This window comes from Chlorocebus sabaeus, chromosome 19 (genome assembly GCF_047675955.1).
Source record: "Chlorocebus sabaeus isolate Y175 chromosome 19, mChlSab1.0.hap1, whole genome shotgun sequence".
Classification (NCBI taxonomy): Eukaryota; Metazoa; Chordata; class Mammalia; order Primates; family Cercopithecidae; genus Chlorocebus; species Chlorocebus sabaeus.
This window is the reverse complement of record NC_132922.1, coordinates 3,755,986-3,778,550: the sequence shown is the minus strand read 5'-3', so window position 1 is coordinate 3,778,550 and position 22,565 is coordinate 3,755,986. Positions and strand designations below refer to the sequence as shown.

At 51.6% G+C, this 22,565-nt stretch overlaps 1 protein-coding gene across 2 annotated transcripts in view; it reads left to right on the top strand.

Annotated features, from left to right (window-relative positions):
• TBC1D22A (TBC1 domain family member 22A) overlaps window positions 1–22,565 on the top strand; it is a 428,246-nt gene that overhangs the window by 274,014 nt on the left and 131,667 nt on the right. For both annotated transcript variants that reach the window (XM_007976122.3, XM_073006581.1), the window contains exon 11: window positions 21,589–21,716. In XM_007976122.3, the coding sequence (XP_007974313.1) occupies window positions 21,589–21,716 (128 nt within the window). The remainder of the gene's footprint in view (window positions 1–21,588; window positions 21,717–22,565) is intronic.

Genomic DNA, 22,565 nt, shown 5'->3' with positions numbered 1-22,565 from the left:
GCTTGTGAGACACACATGTGCTCTGCCCTCCCTCAGATCCTGTGTGCCCTGGGAATGCCAGGTGGGGAGGGAGTGAGGTGGGGACGCTCAGGCTTTGCATGACCCATCAGAAAACAGAGTAAACTGTGATTTGCTCCCAGTCAAAGGTTTTACGGGAAGTGAGAGTTTTTCAGGTATCTGTGGTTAGATTTCAGTGCTAGGAAAGTGGAAAAAACTCGTTTCTGTCAGAGGGGCAAGGGACCTCTTAGTTCTTTGAATGTGATGGTGATAAAACTTCCCTTGAAATTTATCCTTTGATAAAGGAATCTCATTTTTAAACACCTTCCATTTATTATTTAAAAGCTTTGGAGCTAAGTGCCTAGGTGACTTTGTCCTGCTCTCTTGGTAGCTGTGAATGTGCCTTTAACACGTTCCGTTCCTGCGTGCCGCCCGCGGACCCCTCGGCAGCGGTGGGGCTGCTTGTGGATAGGGAGTTGGAGCAGAAGTCTGTGACCCCTTGGCAGCGGTGGGGCTGCTTATGGATGGGGGGGTTGGAGCAGAAGTAGTTTGTAACGGGGAGTCACATTCCCAGGAAGCTCTGGTGTGGGCGGGCGCCCCAGAGATTGCTCAGGCACCTCGTTCTGGGCACTGAGGCCTGTACCAGGCGAGGGACCCAGGGGCCGGGGGCCCAGAGCGACCTGACTCTTGCAGTTCCTGCTTCCCCTGCGTCAGCGTGGCTGCTGGCACTTCTGTTCTTCCCATCCGTGGAAGGGGCGCCTATGGAGGGTGGAGCTTTCCCCGCATTTTGTCTGCGGTGGAGTTTCTGCGTGTTCTGCTGGATGCGTGTGGATCTGTGCTGCTGGTCTGTGCTGGGCGCACACGCAAGCCCGTCACGTCTCACTTCTAGTTTTTGTCCTTGATTTGTTGTTTCAGTGACATCAGTCACTGCGTGAAGAATACAGGTGCCCCCATTTTAGTGGAATCTGAGGAAACAGTCGTTGGCTAGACTGCTTTTAATTTAAGCCTCCTCTTCTCTGCCTGCCGTTCGGCTTGGCTGTCGTGCCTCTTGGAGCCCGTCTGTCTGTCCGTCCCACTCTCCCCTGCTGGGGCTGACTACACACATTCACGTGAGTCAGTCACTGTTGGTGGCCATTTAGTGAGTGGCCACTTGGGCCACATTGCTGAGCACCATGAGGCATTAAGGATGTCAGGCTTGGGCTCTAAAGATGTGTGAGCCAGGACACTGGCCGGTAGCACTCCCCCACCACCGTGCCTCCTGCCCCCAGGTCGTAATCGCCATGGGGAGTGGGTCCCGGTGGTGGGCGGGGCCAAGGCTGCTGAAAGTGAAGGCGACTGGGATCCTGGGCGGGACGAGCAGAAACTCGGGATCCTCAGGGCCTTCGCCTGTCACTCAGTGTATCTAGAGGAATTCAGTATGTGGCATACTTCAGAAGCAGTTCTCCTTTCCTTCCCCCATCCTCCTCCTGTCTTTGCCAGACGTTCCTGTCAGCACAGCACTCACTGTGGGGCCCTGACAGCCCCCATGATCCTTGGAGTCAGTTACTCAGCAAGTCTTGTCCAGCCCTGTAGTGTTGGAGGCCCTGGTGCAGGAGATAGTGAGCGAGGCCAGCCACAGCCCCTCTTCACTCCAGCGCCTCCCGGCTGGCCTGGCGCCCACATCCAGCGCAGGGAGGGAGCACGGAGCCTGCATTTGTTCACTTTCCGAGTGACCTCCCAGTGCGCTGGGTGGAGCAGGCAGCACCCCTGCACTGTTCAGTGGTCCCAGCACCTGCTCGTGCCTCCCACTCCCTCCCAGCCCGGTGGCTTCCGGATCAGGACATGAACACCCTCACACTTCAGCAAGCATTTGTGAAATGTCCACTGTGTGCTGGGACCTGAGTGGACAGTGATGAGCTAGACAAGGTCCTTCTTAGGGAACTCTTCTCTGATGAGATGGCAGATTGGGAGGACAGATGGGAGCCATAGTAGCTTCTGTGTCTGTAGTTTCTGTGACAGCATGAAGGACTGAGTTGAAGAAGTGTCCAGAGATAGCTGTGCAGAGGTTGGGACGTCGGTGCTGAGTCTCGTATAGGTGTTTGGGGGCAGAGGAAGCAGTGCAGGTGTGCTGGGGGGATGGGGGCAGCAGAATCAGCAGTGGGGGCTGTGGGTGGGCAGGGGTAGCGGTGTGGGGCACGTGGGATAGAGACGTTGTGGGCAGCGGTGTGAGCATTGGGTGGTGTTCAGGGAAGGACGTGGTTTGGAAAGTGCTTTTCCCCGAAGGCGTGCTAGGATGATCCATCCTACCCATCTATCCCTCACTGGGTGACCCATTGATCCAGCCACCCACACATCCATTCACTCACTCACTTCACCCTCCATCTTTCCCTCTCCCTTAACCCTCCATCCTTCCCCTCTCCCTTAACTCCCCATCCTTCCTTCTCCCTTACCCCCTATTCTCCCCTCTCCCTTAACCCTCCATCCTTTCCCTCTCCCTTAACTCCCCATCCTCCCTTCTCCCTTACCCCCTATTCTCCCCTCTCCCTTAAACCTCCATCCTTCCCCTCTCCCTTAACCCTCCATACTCCACTCTCCCTTAACCCTCCATCTGTCCCCTCTCCCTTAACCTTCCATCCTCCCCTCTCCCTTAACCCTCCATCATCCCCTCTCCCATAGCCCTCCATCCTCCCCTCTCCCTTAGCCCTCCATCCTCCCCTCTCCATTAACTGTCCATCCTTCCACTTTGCCTTGATCTATCCCCTCACCCATGTTTCAACTATCAATCCATCCATCCATCCGTCCATGGAAAGCTTTTACTGGGTCTTGCTCTTTGGGCCTAGGGATGGAAAGGAATGGAAAGATTTCATGTCATCATGAGCTTGCAGTCTCATGGGAGGAACAGCCGTGCAAACCACCAAGGCCACTAATGTGCTGCCCCTGCCTCACGCAACCTACGGGCCACCCAGTGGGCTCAGTGGAAGGGGCTGTCAGTGGACCATCAGCCGCGGTGGGAGGCTCCGGGATGACGGTCACAGCTCAGACTCGCAGTGGCAGTATTCTCAGCCATACAGTGCATCGGGAGAGAGGGACTCTATCTGGGGAAGCTCTGTATCTTCAACTTCACTGTAGACTTGGGCCCCATCATGGATTTCTTACGGCAGATGGGATGACTCGTTTATCTGAGTCGTTTGTGCTGTATTCACTGGGAGTTTCTTATTTCTCTCTTTCCTTCTCCATTTAAAACAAGGGCCCGCCTGTTGGTGTGGCGCTGTCAGCCAGAGCTTTCTTGTTCCTCTCCTGATTCTCTGCCATATCTGGGTTTCCATGCTGGAGTTTGAGGGAATCTTGAGCCATCTCCTCCTTGCCTTGCTGCAAAGGGGAGTGCAGTGGGGTCGGTGGCTTTCCTTCTGCCAAGACAAATGCAGCAAAGGATCGTGGTGGACAGGCCCTAGGTGACTGCCATGGGTCATCGCCTGCCTTGGTGTCATCCCCTCTCCTGGAGTTCAGATACAGTCTGAATTTAATTCTAATCCATGGAACGTGGGATTGTAGGATGTCAATCTTGTGATTATATAGGATTCCCCCTTAGCAAGCAGGAGCTAGAGATTTCCCTTTGCTTCTGAAGTAAGGGACTGGCCAGAGAAGCCCACATGGCAGGGGCTTGTAGGCAGCCTCCAGCACATAGCTGGCCCTGAGTGGGACCCTCAGTCCTGTAGCTGCCAGAGAGTTAATCCTGCCTGCAACCTGAATGAACCAGGATACAGTTTCTTCCCCAGTCAGGCCTCCCAGTGAGGATGCAGCCTTGACCACAGCTTTGTGAAGCCCTGAGCAGGGAACCTAGCAGAACCCCACCTGTCGCCTGGAGCCCTGAGCAGGGAACCTAGCAGAACCCCACCTGTTGCCTGGAACTCCGAGCAGGGAATCTAGCAGAACCTCACCTGTCGCCTGGAGCCCTGAGAAGGGAACCTAGCAGAACCCCACTTGTTGCCTGCAGCCCTGAGCAGGGAACCTAGCAGAACCCCACTTGTTGCCTGGAGCCCTGAGAAGGGAAGCTAGCAGAACCCTACCTGTCGCCTGGAACCCTGAGCAGGGAACCTAGCAGAACCCCACCTGTTGCCTGGAACTCCGAGCAGGGAATCTAGCAGAACCTCACCTGTCGCCTGGAGCCCTGAGAAGGGAAGCTAGTGGAACCCTACCTGTCGCCTGGAGCCCTGAGCAGGGAACCTAGCAGAACCCCACCTGTTGCCTGGAGCCCTGAGCAGGGAACCTAGCAGAACCCCACCTGTCGCCTGGAGCCCTGAGAAGGGAAGCTAGCGGAACCCTACCTGTCGCCTGGAGCCCTGAGCAGGGAACCTAGCAGAACCCCACCTGTTGCCTGGAACTCCGAGCAGGGAACCTAGCAGAACCTCACCTGTCGCCTGGAGCCCTGAGCAGGGAACCTAGCAGAACCCCACCTGTTGCCTGGAACTCTGAGCAGGGAACCTAGTAGAACCCCACCTGTTGCCTGGAACTCTGAGAAGGGAATCTAGCAGAACTCCCGCTGTCACCTGGAGCCCTGAGCAGGGAACCTAGCAGAAGCCCATGTGTCACCTGGAGCCCGGAGCAGAGACTCTAGCAGAACCCCACCTGTTGCCTGGAACTCCGAGCAGGGAATCTAGCAGAACCCCACCTGTCGCCTGGAGCCCTGAGCAGGGAACCTAGCAGAACCCCACCTGTTGCCTGGAACTCTGAGCAGGGAATCTAGCAGAACCTCACCTGTTGCCTGGAACTCCGAGCAGGGAACCTAGCAGAACTCCACCTGTCACCTGGAGCCCCGAGCAGGGAACCTGGCAGAAGCCCATGTGTCACCTGGAGCCCGGAGCAGAGACTCTAGCAGAACCCCACCTGTTGCCTGGGCCCATAGAGACTGTGACCCATACAGACTCATAAATATATGTTGTTTTAAGCTGCTAAGTTTGTGGTAATTGGTAACAGAGCAACAGAAAACTAATAAAATAAACAAAGGACAAATAATCCCACAGAGTCCCTGTCTCCCTCCCACTCCAGCACTGGGATTCAGGGCCTGCTCCACTCACTTCGATGCGACTCTGACATTCCTGGGTCAGGAACTGCCGCCCGCTTGCCACCCTGCCCACTGTTGGCAGGCGCTGCTGGCTGTGGCAAGTGTAGACAGGGCTGAGTGCCTTGCAGTGAGGGTCTCAGAAGGGTCCCACCACCCCTTCCCCTCCACAGGCTGGGCATTTTCCCTCAAATAGAGAAAAGAATACAATCAGGATTAAAATAAAAATCACAGCCCCACAGTTTGTTTAAACTTGATCAGGGAAATGAGCACCAAATGTTGGGAATTTTTCCTGTTTCCAGTCAACATTGATGTTGATGATCTCCAAACAAAGACGTCTTCAGGTTTGGTGACGGCCTGTACACCCAATGTTCTATTTCATGTTTTCAGGGAGCAGACTCACTCTACTGCTTGAATCAACTAAAAGCTGGAAAAAATATGTGAAACAATGGTTTTTAACATACGGGACGTAAGGCAGCTGGTCCATCCCTGGGAGGGAGGAAGAGTGCGAGGTGAGCTCTGTGATTGCCCAAACGCATTGCCTGGAGAGAGTCTCCGGAGCATGGTGTGGGGAGGCACCTGCGGGTCTCCCTGGGTTTAGACAGAGCGGGGAGTCTGGGGAAGCCACGGCAGCTGGGGTTCTTAGGGCTGAGGCTGGGAGAGGAGAAACCAACTCAGAGAGAACCAGAGTTCTGCAGGGGTTCCTTTCAGGTATTAAGCTGAGTACTGATCAATACACAGAGGTGAGGTTGGGGAAGAACCGCTTGAAATGATGAGAGAGAACAAGCCTCGGAGCCCTTACATGTAAGGTGGAAATTGTGTCTGTTCCCCAAAGCCAGAACAGAAACCTTTAGAAGTCCCCGGCATCAGGCAGGGAACTTCGAAGGGTTTTCCCTCGGTAGTGATAGTGTAGAAACCTAACCTAAATACTGCTCAGGCCCAAAGCTTAAAAACAGGATCCTACACAATTAGTCTGTTCCCAAATGACTTAATTGCATCCTAGCAAAAATTCAAAGATATTTATAGGACTACAAAATTACCAGGTGCCCAACAAGGTAAAAGTCACAATATCGAGCTTTCAAAGGCGTTGTCAGGCGTGCACAGAAATGGAAAATATTGCAGATAATGAGAGCAAAAGTCCATCAAAACTGACTCAGAAATGGCACAGGTGTTAGACTCGTTAGTTAGGCAGAGTCATTCAAGCAGGTATTATGACTGTGTTTCATATGTTAAAAATCTGGAGAAATAAAGACATGGAAGTAAAGACATGGAAGATATAAAAATGATCCACATCGAACTTACAGAGAGGAAATACCATGTCTTAAATGAAAAGTATACTATGTGGGATTATCAGCAGATTAGACTTTATACAAGAAAAGATTCGTGAACCTGCCAACACTGCAATAGAAACTATTCAAAATGAAAGAGAAAAAAACGAACAGAGTCAGTGAACTGTGGGACATTTTATTTGTTTTTTTGTTTGTTTGTTTGTTTGTTTGAGACGGAGTCTCGCTCTGTTGCCCAGGCTGGAGTGCAGTGGCCGGATCTCAGCTCAGTGCAAGCTCTGCCTCCCGGGTTCACGCTATTCTCCTGCCTCAGCCTCCCGAGTAGCTGGGACTACAGGCGCCCGCCACCTCACCCGGCTAGTTTTTTTTTCGTATTTTTAGTAGAGACGGGGTTTCACCGGGTTAGCCACAATGGTCTCGATCTCCTGACCTCGTGATCCGCCCGTCTCGGCCTCCCAAAGTGCTGGGATTACAGGCTTGAGCCACCGCGCCCGGCCGAACTGTGGGACATTTTAAATAGCTTTATGTATGTGTAGTCTGTGGTCCACTAAAGGGAGGAAACAGAAAAACATTGGAAGAAATAATACTTAATTTAAAAAAATTGTATGGAAACTGTAAACCTATAGAATTGAGAATGTGAATGAATGCCAACTGAGCAGAAAACATGAAGAAAACCAGTCCAAGGCACGTCATAATCCAATCGCCCCAAACTACTAATATAAAGAAAACATCAGAAGCATCCAGAGAAGAGACACCGTGCATCACAAAGGTAAGCGTGACAGCAGAAGTCTCATTGGAAGCATCAAGCCCGGAGACAAGGGGGCAGCCTATTTGGACTATTCAAAGAACCACAAACCAGAGAAACCTGTTAACCAGCAAAAGTATCTTTCAGAAATGGAGGTGAAATCCGTGCTGTTTCAGACATATAAAAGCTAAAGGAATTTGTCACCAGGAGACCGGGATACCTGCATGACAAGCAATAGGTAAACTTGGAGGTGGAATGAACATGATCCTAGATAACCATGTGGACCTGCACAAAGATTGAGGAGTGCCCAGACTGGCAACTCTAGGAATGCATTGAAACCCTTTTTCTAGTTATTGAAATATCTTCAGAAACAATCAGATGGTTAAAGCAAACACAGTAACAGTGTACTGTGGGTTTTCTAACATACTCTGCAGTGCGATGAGGATGGCAGGAGCACAGGCACCGGCAGGGAGAGATGGAAGTAGACCGTGATAAGGCCCTCACGCTGTGCTGCCTGCGAAGCCGGGTAATCATATCTGGAGGGAAACTGTGGTAAGGCAAGGACACATACCGTAAGCCCTACAGTCACTGCTAACATCACCAGACAGAGCTATGGCTAATAAGCTAACACAGGAGATAAAGTAGATTATATAAAATACTCAATTAGTATAATAGAAGGTTAGAAAAAGGAAAAGTGGAATAGAGAACAGATGGGACAGTTGGGCCACAAATAGTGACAGTTTCTAACTCGGCCATGTCAGTAAGTGTGTTCAATGCAAATGATCTAAACACTTCAATTAAAAGGCAGATCTTGTCAGATTGGATTAAAATCAACACCCAACTATGTCCTTCACACGAGGGTTCTCTGGACTGAGGGTGGGAGAGGAGAAAGCAACTCAGAACCAAAGCTCTGCAGGGGTTCCTTTCAGGTATTAAGCTGAATATAGTTTCCATACTTTGGGGCATGGTAGCTCAAACCCGTAGCCCCAGCACTTTGGGAGACTGATGCAGGAGGATTACTTGAGCCGCAGTTTGGGACCAGCTTGGGCAACATAAAGCAACCCCGTCTCTTTTTAAAAAAAATTAGCTGGGCATAGTGTAGTGGCAGACATGTGCCTGTGGGCCTAGCCATGTGGGAGGCTGAGGTGGGAGGATTGCTTGAGCCCAGGAAGTCAAGGCTGCAGTGAGCTGTGATCATGCTGCAGCCTGGGTGACAGAGCAACATGCTGTCCCCTGTCTCAAAATAAAAAAAGAAAAAAAAAGAAAAAGCCCACAAATATGAAGGCACAAATAGTTTAAACATAAAATAGTGGGAAAAGATATTTCATGCTAACACCAATCTAAAGAAAACGGTAATGTCTATATTAATGGCAAACAGATTTCAGAATATACTCTCAAGTATCAAGAGGATCATTTCATGATAGAGTGGGTCAGTTAATCAGTTGGACATGATTTTAAGTGTTTATGCATCGAATAAGACTGTATCAAAATATACAGCAAAATCAGATAAAAATGCAACAAGAAATGGACAGAGACGTAGTCACAGAAGGAGATTTCGATCTCTCCTTTTCAGTAAGTGATAGAACAAGTAGAAAATCAGGATATATGAAGCTTGAAAACACTGTCAACAAACTTGACTTAATTGATTTTTATGGAAAATTTCAAGAGTGCACATTCTTTTTAATTTTGCATATGGAACGCTTACCAAGATAGACCTTATTTTGGGCCATTAGAAAAGTCTCAATAAATCTTAAGGGATTCAAGAAACATGAAGTATTTCTTGTGTTCTCTGAGCACAATGGAATTAAATTAGCGATAATTAGTAAGATACCTGGGAAATCCTCAAATATTTCTAAATTCATTAACACACTTTTAAGTAACCCATGGATCATAGAAGAAACAAAAGGGAAATGAGAAGGTATTTTGAAATGAATGACAATAAAATCCAACACTTCAAAATTTGTGGGACGCAAAAGAGCAGTACTTAGAAATGCATAGTACTTCCCTTAGAGGGAAACCTATAGCACTAAGCAGTACTTAGAGGGAAACGTATAGTACTGAGTGAGTGAGAAGAGGCTGTGCTTAGAGAGAAACATATAGTACTGAGTGTGTGAGAAGAGGCTGTGCTTGGAGGGAAACGTATAGCATAGAGTACATGGCAAGACGGCCGTGCTTAGAGGGAATCATACAGTACTGAGTGTGTGAGAAAAGGCTGTGCTTAGAGGGAATCATACAGTACTGAGTGTGTGAGAAAAGGCTGTGCTTAGAGGGAATCATACAGTACTGAGTGTGTGAGAAGAGGCTGTGCTTGGAGGGAAACGTATAGCATAGAGTACATGGCAAGACGGCCGTGCTTAGAGGGAATCATACAGTACTGAGTGTGTGAGAAGAGGCTGTGCTTAGAGGGAATCATATAGTACTGAGTGTGTGAGAAGATGGCAGTACTTAGAGGGAAACGTGCAGTGCTGTGGAGAAGTGCAGACTGGTATCCATCGTGAACATAAATGTAAAGATCCTGAACAGATTTTAGTAAATCAAATCCAGCAATACACATCCTGATGATGTAGGGTTTATCCTAGAATGTGAGGTTGATTTTCAGTCAGTGTAATTCATTATTATTAATATATTTAAAAAGAAGAGTAAACCCACAAAAATCATCTCTATATATGCAGAAAAAGCATTTGACACAATCCAGTATCCACTCCCAATGAAAACTCTCAGTAAACAAGAATAGAAAGGAACTTTTGAAGCTGGATAAAGAGCATGTTCGACGTTTAAACCTATAGCTGACATTATAGGAAAGGGTGTCAGTGGAAAGCTTTACCCCCAAATCAGAAACATGGAACAGTGTTCCTTCCTTCCACTTCTGTCCAGTGTGTGTGCTGGAGATTCTGGTGGCAGAAAGACACAAACGTACATTCATTTATTCGTACATACATACAAGCGTAAGTGGCATCCAGACCAAAAAGGAAGAAGTAAAACTCTCTGCTTTTGCAGACAACATGATGATCATTTTTGAAAGTCTGATGGCATTTTCAAAAAAGCTACTAGAAAGAACAAGAGTTTATTTAGCAAGGGTTCAGGATACAAGATTTACATACAACATTTTTCTTTTTTTTGATACGGAGTCTTGCTCTGTTGCCCAGGCTGGAGTGCAGTGGCACGATCTCGGCTCACTGCAAGCTCCAGCCTCCCGGGTTCACGCCATTCTCCTGCCTCAGCCTCCTGAGTAGCTGGGACTACGGGTGCCCGCCACCATGCACGGCTAATTTTTTGTATATTTAGTAGAGACGGGATTTCACCGTGTCAGCGAGGATGGTCTCGATCTCTTGACCTCGTGATCCACCCACCTCAGCCTCCCAAAGTGGTGTTTTTATATACTCACAGTAAGAAATGAGAAATTGAAATTGAATGAACAATACAGTTTATAATAGCATGAAAACATGAAATATTTAGTGAAAACACTATGATAAAATATGTAATAGGCCTGTACACTGAAAACTACAAAACAATGCGGAGAGAAATTAAAGATGACCTAATCACGTTCAGAGATCAGAAGCCTCGAGAGTATTAAATGTCAGCTCTCACCAAACTGATCGTATATTCTACTCAGTTGCAATCAAGATCCCAACATGCTTTTCTATAGAAATTGACAAGCTGATTTTTAAATTCATATGGAAATACAAAGTCTTTAGAATACCTAAAACAACACAAAGATGAACAAAGTTGAAGGACTTTGTTCACTGTTATCTTTTTTTTTGTTCACATTAGCCGATTTCAAGAATTATAAAGCTTCAGTAATCAAGACAGCGTGGTGCTGCCATTGAGATAGACAAAGAGATCAATGGAATAGAAGACAGTGCTGAGAAACGGAACCGTGCATATGTGCACCATTATTTCCAAAAGGGTACAAAATAAATTCAGTGGCAAAGCATCTATTTGTTATGCATATAATCGTTACATATGTTGGGCAAATGAAGAAGTTCCAATTGAAAATTCACGTCAGAGGAAGAAGTTTGAATTCATACTTTGTGCCACGTTAAAAACTTACCTCAAAATGAATCAGAGACCTATGTTTTGTTTAGTTTTTAAAATTTCTTTTTATTTAACTTTTTATTTCTATAGGTTTTTGGTGAACCAGTGGTATTTGGTTACATGAGTAAGTTCTTTAGTGGTGACTGGTGAGATTTTGGTGCACCCATCTCCCGAGCGGTATATACTGAACCCAGTTCGTGGTCATTTATCCCTCACCAGCTTCCCACCCTTTTCCCCTGAGTCCCCAGCGTCCATTGCGTTGTTGTCATGCCTTTGAATCCCATGGCTTAGCCTGGTGGGGGTGGGAGACTGGTCTTCTAAGTGAAGTAACTCAGAGACCTATGTTTGAAACCTAAAGCTATAAAACTTCCGCAAGGAAACACAGAGCATCTGTGTGTGACCTCAAGCTAGGCACACAAGATTTCTGGGAATAATGGCCAAACCCTCAGACATTAAAGACAGCTTAGACAAATAAATCAGACTTTACCAAAATTAGAATCTGCTCTTCAGATGATGCTGTTCTGTTAATATAATGAAAAGACAAGCTAAAGACTGGGCGAGCCTTCCAGAAGTGCGAGTTGTGACAGAGCCTAGGGCCAGGCCCGCCTTCTAGACTCTCCCTGTCTTGTCCAGCCCACTCCTCTTCCCTGGGCAGCTGTCGAACTGCGGGTTCCCTGGCCATGGAGTGTAGTCAGGGCCCCTGGAGCTTCAGGCACCCCGGGAAGTGGCTCTGTCACCTGCATTTTTAAAGGAAATAAATCAGACTTTTTGTTGCCTCCTCCTGTGAAAATGGCCCTGCTTTGGAGGGGTTTGCTGAGCAGCTCACAAGCACATCTGTGAAGTGAAAATGATTTAATACCTCGTTGCTTCAATTCCATGTAGCTCTAGAAGAAGTTGTATTTTAGATTATGTTACTGTCAAAAAAATAGACCTCAATACCTCTCTAGAGATGAAAAGATTGCGTGTTGTGGTGTCACATAAACACCATTTCTTTACCACCTGCCAGGAGGCTTTATTTCATTCTGCGCTCATGTTAGCTGAGGTTCTGAGAGTGAGTGGTCGCGTTCCTGTCCCTCGGTCCCTGTCCCTCACGGCCCAGGAATGAACCTGGTGTGATCTCTTTCTGGGGTTGTGCTGGCAGCCACTTCGGTCTCGCCTGCCTGTGCATGCTTAGCTGTGTCTTGGGTCTGACCTGTCTTCAGCCCCGTCCTTGTGTTGAGCGTGTGAGAAGACAGTTCTGTAGCACGACCTTGACATTAAATCGAATGGTGGAGAAGTTATCTTGAGGGAATGTGTTTGCAGTTTGGCCTCTGCCTTGCAGTCTGGTTGGATCTCAGCCCTCAGGGCCATTTGGTGATGGTGGGAGCATTCTGTTTGCCCCCAAATGTGGGACACCACCGCACGATCCTGTTGCTAACGTCCCAGAGTTGGTGTCAGACTCTACAAGCCAAGGGCTCAGTCATCAACAAGACCACCCTCGCTTCAGATGCCAGCCGCACCTCAGTGGTCCCCAGGCCACCTGCACCTCTGCCCAACTGGCTGTAAATTCAGTGGTGTCCATGACTTGCTCAGGTTTGATTATTCATTAGAATGGCTCATGGGACTCAAGAAAGCCAGTGGTTATGATTCCAGTTTTATGTACAGGTTGGGAAGACCAGCCAAATGTGGAGAAGCATGGGACGAAATCTGCAGGAGTCCCGGGGACGCAGCGCCTCCATATCCCTCCCCATGGGGCCAGGCGACACAGCGCCTCCATACCCCTCCCCACGGGGCCAGGGGACACAGCGCCTCCATACCCCTCCCCACGGGGCCAGGGGACACAGAGCTCCCATACCCCTCCCCACGGGGCCGGGGGACGCAGCGCCTCCATACCCCTCCCCACGGGGCCGGGGGACGCAGCGCCTCCATACCCCTCCCCACGGGGCCGGGGGACGCAGCGCCTCCATACCCCTCCCCACGGGGCCGGGGGACGCAGCGCCTCCATACCCCTCCCCACGGGGCCGGGGGACGCAGCGCCTCCATACCCCTCCCCACGGGGCCGGGGGACGCAGCGCCTCCATACCCCTCCCCACGGGGCCGGGGGACGTAGCGCCTCCATACCCCTCCCCACGGGGCCGGGGGACGCAGAGCTTCCATACCCCTCCCCACGGGGCCGGGGGACGCAGAGCTTCCATACCCCTCCCCATGGGGCCAGGGGACACAGAGCTTCCATACCCCTCCGCACGGGGCCAGGGCGCTAACTCTCCTGCCATAGCCATGTGTTCGCCAACAAGAAAGCCCCTCAGAGCTTGGTTCACTGCGGTTCGTTGCAGTGGCCAGATGACTGAAGGGTGCCAAGCTCGGTGCCCAAGCTCCCCCCTCTTTCCTCCCTTCCCCTCACCCAGGCTCACCTGACTCTACAACCTGAGGCCTTAATGTGCTCACTGGTGTCCAGCCCAGACTCGGCTGCTGCCCGGAGGAGACCTGCCGGCAGCCTGGATCTTGGCCAGGGCTCCTGGCTGCCGCTGCTGGGGCAGGGATGGCAGGAGCCCTGCCTGTTTGCCTGTAGGGATTTGCCAGTGAGTGTCCCATGCTGGGAAAGTGGAGTTGTGGGTCCATGATTCTGCTGCTCTTCCTCGAGCCCCATCTCTCTCCTCTGTTCCCTTCCAGCTCAGGCCAGCTGTCCCGTCGGAGGCCTTGGTGAGCGGCCGCAGTGCTCTGTCTTGAGCTGTCGGCCCCAGACTGCTTCCCCTACAGAGTGGGCTGGGCTGGGGCTGCTGCTCATCCTGGGTCTGAACCCTTCCCTCCTTCTGCCCACCCTTGGCAGTGAGCGGCTCTTGGTGTTCTGGCTGGTGAACGTGACTGGACCCTGCTTGTTGGGGACCTGGCTTTTCTAGCTGTCCGTGACGTCAACCAAATGCAAATGAGAAAGGAGGTAGACTCAGAGCGAGGGGCCTCTTGGTGTGGAGGGGCCCTGCTCACTGTCAGTGGCTCTTGCTTTTGTTCTTTTTTATCTTTTTAACCGATTAGAGAATTGAAATCTTCCCCCAAAATCAAAGCCTATTCATGGCTGTCCCAGCCAAAGCGTGATGTATTTGTGTCTGTTTTCAGCTTTGCGCAGGGGGTTGAAAGGTTTTCTTTGTCAGGTGTCTGAGTGTGAGCCATTGTGCTGCTCCTCGGGCCATAAATCTGCGTAGTGTCTGGTCCTGCATGAACAGTGTGTTTTTCACGCCGAGTCAATGGGATACATGGTTTTTCCTTTTTAGCATAAATCCTGGGACACAATGTGTTTGCATAATTTATTTTTATTTTTAATCAAGAAGACAAGATGTTTCAGCAGAATTTTCGGTCTGTGGATCTGCTGTTTAAAGTGCTGAGAAAAGTGTTCAACAAATATTGTGGTTGTTTCTCCAGCTTGCCAATATGACATATCTCTTCCTGGTGACTTTACAACAATAACATTGCCTTGCCCTGCCACGTAAGGGCTTTATGGAAGAACCTTTTCCGCCTGAAATATGACAATAATTACACCTGCCTGCTCATTCACTGTAGGTATACTCTTACTTCCAGTGAAATGGAAATTTCAAATTCAGAATTATTGCCAACCAAATTACCTTTATCAGTGAAAAAGCATCTGCTTGCAATTACTTATAAAATAAGAAAAATGAATCCTTTCGGCGTGTGCATTTGCAGCTTTGATGTGTATAAATTGGAAGTAATGCCTGGAGTTTAGCAGCCCATCCTTCACCGTGCCCAGACGGGAGGAGGCTCACCTGCTGGGGATGCACGTCCAGGGTGTGAGGCCCCGGCTGGCTGCGCCCGCCCCCTTCCTGACCCGCTGCCAGAGAAGGCACGGAATGGTGGTAGGTGACCACTTCCGTGTGAAGAAGGACGCTGCCCGGTGCCTTCGGGTTGGATGTCCCATGGGCTTCAGAATCAAGCCGGCTTAGCCAGGCTGTGTTGGGTGACCCAGCGTAGCACTCTCCACGGAGTCCCTCGCTGTGGCCCCCATGGCCTCGTGCTGTACCTGCCATCACCTCCGGGTGGGCGTGGATTTTGCCTTTTCGCTCCTTTCAGGAGTTCAAGGTCCTGTGTCAGGCCGAAGGCACTCAGGACTCAGAGGGCTTGTGATTTGGATGCAGTGCACAGCTTGGAGCCTGAAGGCTGGATTGCCTTTGCTATTTGCTGCAGGCTGCTGAGTCCCCGGCGGGCAGAAATAGGCCTTGTCTTCCCGGTAGCTTTGCTTTCAGAGGCAGCCCTGGGAAGTGGAGGCCCCTGGTAAATCTTTCCTTAAGGAACCAATGAAAGAGGAGCCTCTCGTCCTGGAATGGCCTTGCCTGTGCTCTCGTGAGGTTAACACTGTGTCCGGTTTTCTGGTTAATTTCTCGTGACTGGGTGTTCTTGCAGATGTCCTGGGCTTTGCCCTGAGGAGGGTGGGTGACTGTGCCCAGGGCGCAGGTGCCCAGACACAAGGGTGGGTCCATGCTTTGCTCTGGCGGGGTCATTTCGAGGGGACAGAGCGGGGCAATCCTCAGGCCCATTTTGGCTCGGCCGCCTCCTTGTGTGCACCTTTGGACAGGTCCCTTCACCTGCCTCACCTCACAGGTGCGGGGCGAGGGTCCCCAGGGTCAGGGTGTGAGATGCGTGTCCCCCTTCAGGAGCTGTGCAGTGGGAGTTCTGTGCAGGTTAGCTGGCCGTTGTGCTCTGGCTGGAATGGGCTCCTTCTCCTCAAGTCAGCATCCCTCAGGGAGGGGCTGAGGTCTTGGTGGTCTCTGTGCTTTCCACCCCACAGTCCCTGCAAGTGGGTTAATTTGTACTCTGTTTAGTTACCACAATGACAGGTGTTCCAGAAATATTGATATGTGTTTAAACTTTCAAGTCTGTTTCTTGCCGGTTTGTGTTGGAAAGGTGTTGCCTGCCTCCCAGGCCCATGGTAGAGTTGTCTGTTTTCCCAGGTGAGGATATGCCGAGCCCCGGCGCAGGTGGGCTACTGCTGCTCTAGGCAGGTCACAGACCAGCCGGTGAGCCGCGGCTCCTCTTCTGTGTGTGACTCTGTGGTGCGTACCTTCCCCAGCAGTCACCTCGTCCTCATCCATGGCAGAGGCCGCCCTGGGTGCCAGGCTGCCCGGTTAACAAACATGTGCCACGCACACATCACACGTGATGGGCCATGGCCTGCCTTGGTGCTGGTCTCTGAGCCCAGACAAAGTCCCTGCCCTCGAGAAAGTCACAGTCTAGAGGATAAGACCCTCTGGCAAGTCCCACCCACACCAGGTCCCCGAGGCTGGGTCCAGGGCCTGGCCCAGGGAGTGCTTGGTTGAGAGCCCTCATCATACACTGGGCTTGGTTCTCACTGTATTCGTGTCTGGAGTGAGAGGAGAGAGGGAGTGGAGGCGAACACAAACCCGAAGGGAAGAACGCCCAGCTCTGTAGCCCTGTCTAAAGTTGCCTGAAGCCTCCTGTGTAAAATGTGGGCTCAGCACTTGTGTCCTGGTGATTAGCCTATGACTGTCCCACTGCTGCCTTGGTACATTGGGGCCCTGCCCTGGCAGCATTGGAGAACCTTCAGAACAGTGGCCAGACAGGGATGCGCAGTGTGGCCGTGTGTCCCAGGAGGCCCCAGGCTGCTGACGTCAGCTCATCTCTACGGCAGAACTTCATTCACGCCAGTGCAAGGCGGCACCCACTTGCTGTAGCCCAGATGTCCACACGGAGCTGTGGACTGGGAGTGGCCAGTGAAACCAGGTGCCACCTGCCAGGCCGGTTACCTGCCCTGGAGCATTCCTTTCACACTGCCGTGCCAGGCCACCCTGTGTGCCCCCTCCTTCCTCAGGTGCTGTGTTTCGGGCAGTGATTTTCCTCTGGAGCTGTCGCTGTTGTCCTGGCTGCTCTTCCCCAAGTGGTCAGCTTCATAGAAGCTCATTGAAGAATGACCTTTGTTGAGTAAAAAAATGTGCAAAAGAGCCTTGTTGAGTAAATGGAGTCATTTTCTAGACAGCTGGTTTTACATGTTCATCAGACTGGAATTCCACGTGTCAGTGTGCTGGGGCAGTAGAGGCTGGTGGCAGCCCAGACGGACTTCCGCCCTCCAAGGGGCATGGGCAGAGGTCAGGTCTGGCTGGTGGAGCCCCCTCAGGGCTTCGTAGAACTTTCTATTGGTTTAGTTTTGTAGCTGCAGATGAACTTCAGGTTAGAAATGATTCTGGAAGTTCTTTGAGAAGAACGTCATGTTCTAGGGTGTGGCTGGAAAACTCCTCGCTGTTGCCGTGTTGAGAAATTAAAGTAGAGGAGGATGGCCAGGCTGGGAATGTGTCCGTCTTCCAGTTACCCATTTGCTCTCTGTACTCATTTGTTCATCACAGTCACCTGACAGACACTCAGTTGTGTGTACTGGGGGCCAGGGAAACGAAGACAACACAGACCTGGACCCACACCTGACCGGCTCACACCCCAGACTGGGCAGACGCCCTGAGCCCTTATGCCCCTTTCATGATAAATGCGTCCATAGAGGTGTATATAGAACCAAGAAGAGGGGAAGACTCACAGCGTGGGGTGTTTCTGGAAGCATCTAGGAGTTTTGACGTCCAGGTAGCCTCGCACTGGGCAGAGACAGGTGCCCTGGTGGAAGGCTGCCATGAGGGTGAGCCCGGGACACGGGGAAGCCTGCATGGTGGCGTGGGTGTTGTTGGTCACCTGGTGCCACTGCAGGAGGCACGGCGTTGCAGGGGAGGGCAGCGGTGAAGGCTGAGGAGGGAGTGGGGGTCTGGTGCCTTTCTTAGGCACTCTAACTTCATTCTGGGGGCCAGTGTTTCTTCATCTGTGGGCCATTTGTGGGGATCCTGAGACACCTCCTGGCACCCCCTTTGGTCTCTCCGTCCCCCGATGAGCAGCCGTGAGGTTAAATTCTGCCGGGGCTGCGGCCTCAGGGCCCCCTGGCCGCACTGCTTTGTTCCCTCCACTCGCCCTGCTGCCCTTTACTTACAAGACTGTGGGAACCATTTCTTGGTAGTGAAATTAGTTTTATTTTTAAAATAAATGTCTTTAATAAAGCACCAGTGGATTAGAAGGAAGCTGTTAAGTGAGCAACATGCTGGCGCCGCCTCTAGCGCCGCCTCTGGACCTGCACTGCAGCCCTCCCCTCCCTCGGCGTGGAGCTCCTGGAGCGGGTGCCTGAGCCACTGGGACCCGACCTTCCTGTCTCTGGGAGCCTGCATGGTGCCGTGTCCTTGTGTGACCTGCCCTCTGAGGCGTTCCCAGGGCAGAGGTGTTGCTGGCACGTCAGCATGTTCTCCAGAGTCTCTGACATCCCACCTGGAAGAGTCTGATTGAGAGAGTCGAGATGAGAATCTGTATTTTAACAGCTGCTGTGGTGATGAGGATGAAGAGGAGGGGGAGGAGGAAGATGAAGACACGATGATGTCCAGCCCTGTTCGGGAATCCCTGAGGTCACTGCCAAGCCCGCTGCGCCCTGGCGTCAGGCCCTCCTCACCCCCAAAGCAGGCCCATGCGTTCCCTGTCCCTCGGCTACTCTGGGCCTGGCTCCTCAAACGTTTCTAGCCCAACACCTTTCAGAAGTGCCCCACGGCGGGGAGGCAATCCCTGGCCTACGTGCTGGGGACTTTGGACGACGGAGCTCGAACAGGCCCAGTGCAGAGATGAAATTTCATTGAAATCGCGATTTCATCCTAACAACTCATGATGACAATTGACTTTATGGCATATTATGCATTGGTTTTGGTTTCAGTACACAAATAACATTTCAGTCGCTCAGAGTAAACCATCCTTGCTGCTTGCGTGTGACGCTCTTTGCTTGCAGCCGACTGTGGCGCTGATGCGTCAGGCTCCCTGAGTCATCAGGCACCTGCGTTCCCAGCCACTCATCCACCCAAAAGTTCCACCTCTGCAGCTCTCGTGGGGGCAGGGGAGACAGGTGGGCTTGCTAATGAAGACGTGTGGGCGTCTATGGCTAAGTGTGTGTGGTGTGCGCCAGACCTCTTCATAAAGCAAAAAGCAGACCAACCCCCCGCTGTAGCAACTGAGTGTCTGAGCAGATGCCATCTGGAGGAGCCGCCCTGCAGGCTGCTCTGCTGCCAGGGACCCCCACCCCCGCCTGCCTCCTGGTCCTGCCTGGCCTGCTTGTACCTGCTCTCTGCAGGCCTGGAGCCCTTGGTGCTCACGTTTGTTACTGCAGAGGCAGCGCACAGTGGTGGGTGTGTGCATGGGTGCCTCTGGGTCCAGGCAGCCTCCTGGAGGGCATTCCTTTGGGTCGTGGGCAAGGCAGTCCAGTCTCCCTGGTGACTTCCCCCCAGGCTGGTCCCTGGGGCTCAGAGGGGAGCCTTTGCTGTTCTGCTCCGCCAAGTTGTGCAGTTTCCACAGTTAATTATTCATGTCCTGTTGGAATGAAAGGGAAGCCCAATAGCTCACACAACAGTCCGTTCTCTTTTCTTTTCTTTTATGGGAGAAAAACACAGGGTCTCCCTGTCTCATCCAGGATGGAGTGCAGTGGCGTAATCTCGGCTCACTGCAGCCTCGAACTCCTAGACTCGAGCAATCCTCCTGCCTCAGCCTTCTGAGTAGCTGGGACTACATGTGCACGCCACCATGTTTTTCATGTTTTTGTAGAAACAGGGTCTCACTTTGTTGCCCAGGTGGAGCTCAAACTCCTGGCTTCAAGCAACCTTCCCACCTCAGCCTCCCAAAGAGCTGGGATTACAGCTATTGTGCCTGGCCACATTCTCTTATCTTTCCACAGGAAAATAATTTCCATAATGAAATCCAAATATGATGTCCTATATCCTCCTCATCCCCTAGATTCTAGGCCTATATAAAATAAATCCTACTTCCAAAAAACATTCATTAGCTATCTGAAAATAACTATAATCGCAAGTCTCTTTTAACCAAGCACAATAATTATTCACTGTCGTGTTTGGAATGGAGCGTGTGTTGCTGTGTCTATCCCACAGTGTGAACCACAGCCTCGTCCTGCAGGCGTCCCCGACACCCAGCCCTACCGGAGCCCTGCCCCAGCACGTTTGCTGCGGTCAGCTGAGGACAGCAGTGGTTTAGGGGAGGAGGGCGACAATGAGGACAGAGACAGCGAAGGGACCAGCTCCCATCACAGCAGGGTCCCATCATGGGACCAGAGCTGCCCATGCTTTTCCAGGGCCAGCCTAGTGGCGCCTGCTTGGAAACCAGCCCCTGTCCTTAGGCGAGGGCAGCTCCCGGTCCTGTGGCCCTGAAGTCCAGGCCGGCACTCGCATGTCCTGGCAGAGCTCCTGGTCCGTCAGGTGGAGGGCATTGCAGGATGGACCCTCCTGTTCCTCTTCCCCCTGCTTCTTGCTTGTTGCTGAAATATTGCAAGTTACCAGGGCCTTGAGTAAAACAAACGAGTAAACAGAACAGTAGCTTTTCTCTGGCATTTGTTTATATGCCATTTCTAGAACTTTCTTTGAGGGAATGGCGATCCCTGTGAAGTGTTTCCGGGTCACTTCTCAGGACAAGCCAGGGTCAGGTAAGCGTGGAGAGAAGGAAGGTATAACTTGGAAGTAGGGTAAGGAAGTGAGCTGCAGAAAGAAGGCTCTCAGCTGCCCTCGGGTGCACCCGCATTTTAAAAACCAAGGATCCACTATCCGGCTCAGTTGGGCAATAATTAGTAATAATTACTTGTTTTTATAAAGCAGCAGCCGTTCTTCTAGGCCCTTTAGAGTAGGACTTCATGGACAGACCATTGGAAAGAGGAGCATAGACACCATGGTTGCCGGGATTTTGCCTCCAGGAGTGACACCTCCGGGACTCAGCAGGGGGTGAGGCAGGGCGCACAGGGTCTGAGCTCAGGCTGCAAATCTGCCGCCCACTGCAGCTTCATGAGACGGGAGCTCCTGGGGCTGGCGCGGGCTGTGCTTCCGGGAGCAATGCTTGGTGAAGCCTGCCTCTTTCCAGAGGCCCAGCTGTCTCCAGGGGTGTCCCCATCCTGGGCTCGAGGGGTGCCCTCCACCTGGCCTGCAGGCCTCATGTCCCACTTGCTCACTCAACAGTCAGGTCCAGGCCTAGGTGGAGCATTTCGCTGGACAAGATTGGGCCCCTCTTGAGGAGCTGGCAAGCTCATCTCCTCTCTCTCTTTAAGCACCCCCGGGACACCAGCCTGGGTCTGTGGAGCTTGTGTGGGGCGGGGAAAGAGCGTCCATCTGTGGAGTCTCACGGTGTGGGTGTCGACCACGGCCCCTCCCCCCATCTTCCCGGGTATTAGGGCGTGACGCGCCCGGACGTGGCCATGATTATAATCATCACATCAGCAGCACCATCAGCTTTCGCTTTCCTGTAGGAAGAGAGAGCCGTAGTCTCCCGGTAATAGAATTAGTTCTTTGCTCCTTAGGGGCTGTTGCTTGGGATTCCCTGTTGGAGTGGGGTTCTGGGGCGGGCGCAGGGCCTTGGGGGCACCAGTGACCTGGCTGCCAGTGCCTCCAGAGGGCTCCCCTGACAGCCTTGGGGCCTGTGTTTGTTTTGTGCAGAGCAAGTGCACCGGCACCTGGACCAGCACGAGGTGAGATACCTGCAGTTTGCCTTCCGCTGGATGAACAACCTGCTGATGAGGGAGGTGCCCCTGCGCTGCACCATCCGCCTGTGGGACACCTACCAGGTGAGCTCTCCTTCCGCCCTCCGCCACGGCAGTGCCAGGAGCCAGGCCGCTTCCTGTCGCCTTCTGCCCTGGGCCTGTATGCTGCGTTCGATTGTGCCCTCAAAATGCTCTCTCCATTGAAATGTGGTCTTTAAAAAGTATACTCCTGGCCGGGCACGGTGGCTCATGCCTGTAATCTTGGCACTTTGGGAGGCCAAGGTGGGTGGATGCCTGAGCTCAGGAGTTCAAGACCAATCATGGGCAACATGGCGAAACCCCGTCTCTACTAAAAACACAAAAAATTAGCTGGGCGTGGTGGCACACGCCTGTATTCTTAGCTACTCAGGCTGAGGCATGAGAATTGCTTGAACCTGGGAGGCGGAGGTTGCAGGGAGCCGAGATTGCACCACTGCACTCCAGCCTGGATGGCAGAGTGAGACTCCATCTGAAAAAACAAATAAATAAGAATAAAAAGTATATTCCTGGCATGCTTTTTATCTGAGGAGATGTAAAACAGGGAAAAGAACTTCAGGCCATTCTCTTTGTGGCTGAGTTTCATTCTGCCTGCACGGTGACAGCAGCCTTGAACGCGCTGGGAAGTTACATTCTGAGCAGCGTGCTAGGAGGATGCCAGGCATGCCGGTGACTCTGCTGTGAGTTTGAGCTGCATCTGCCAAAAAACTCACGCTCGGGACTCACACCTTGTCTATATTTTGAGTTACATATAATAAAGAGTTTTTAAAAATCACAGATTCAGTGTGCTATGAAATTTTCTACTCTTCACCAGTTCTGATGAAATTCAGTTCTTCAGGAGATTGAGTTTTCTGGAACAAGCCACTTCTGTTCCCTTGAGTGTCCCATCACTTATTC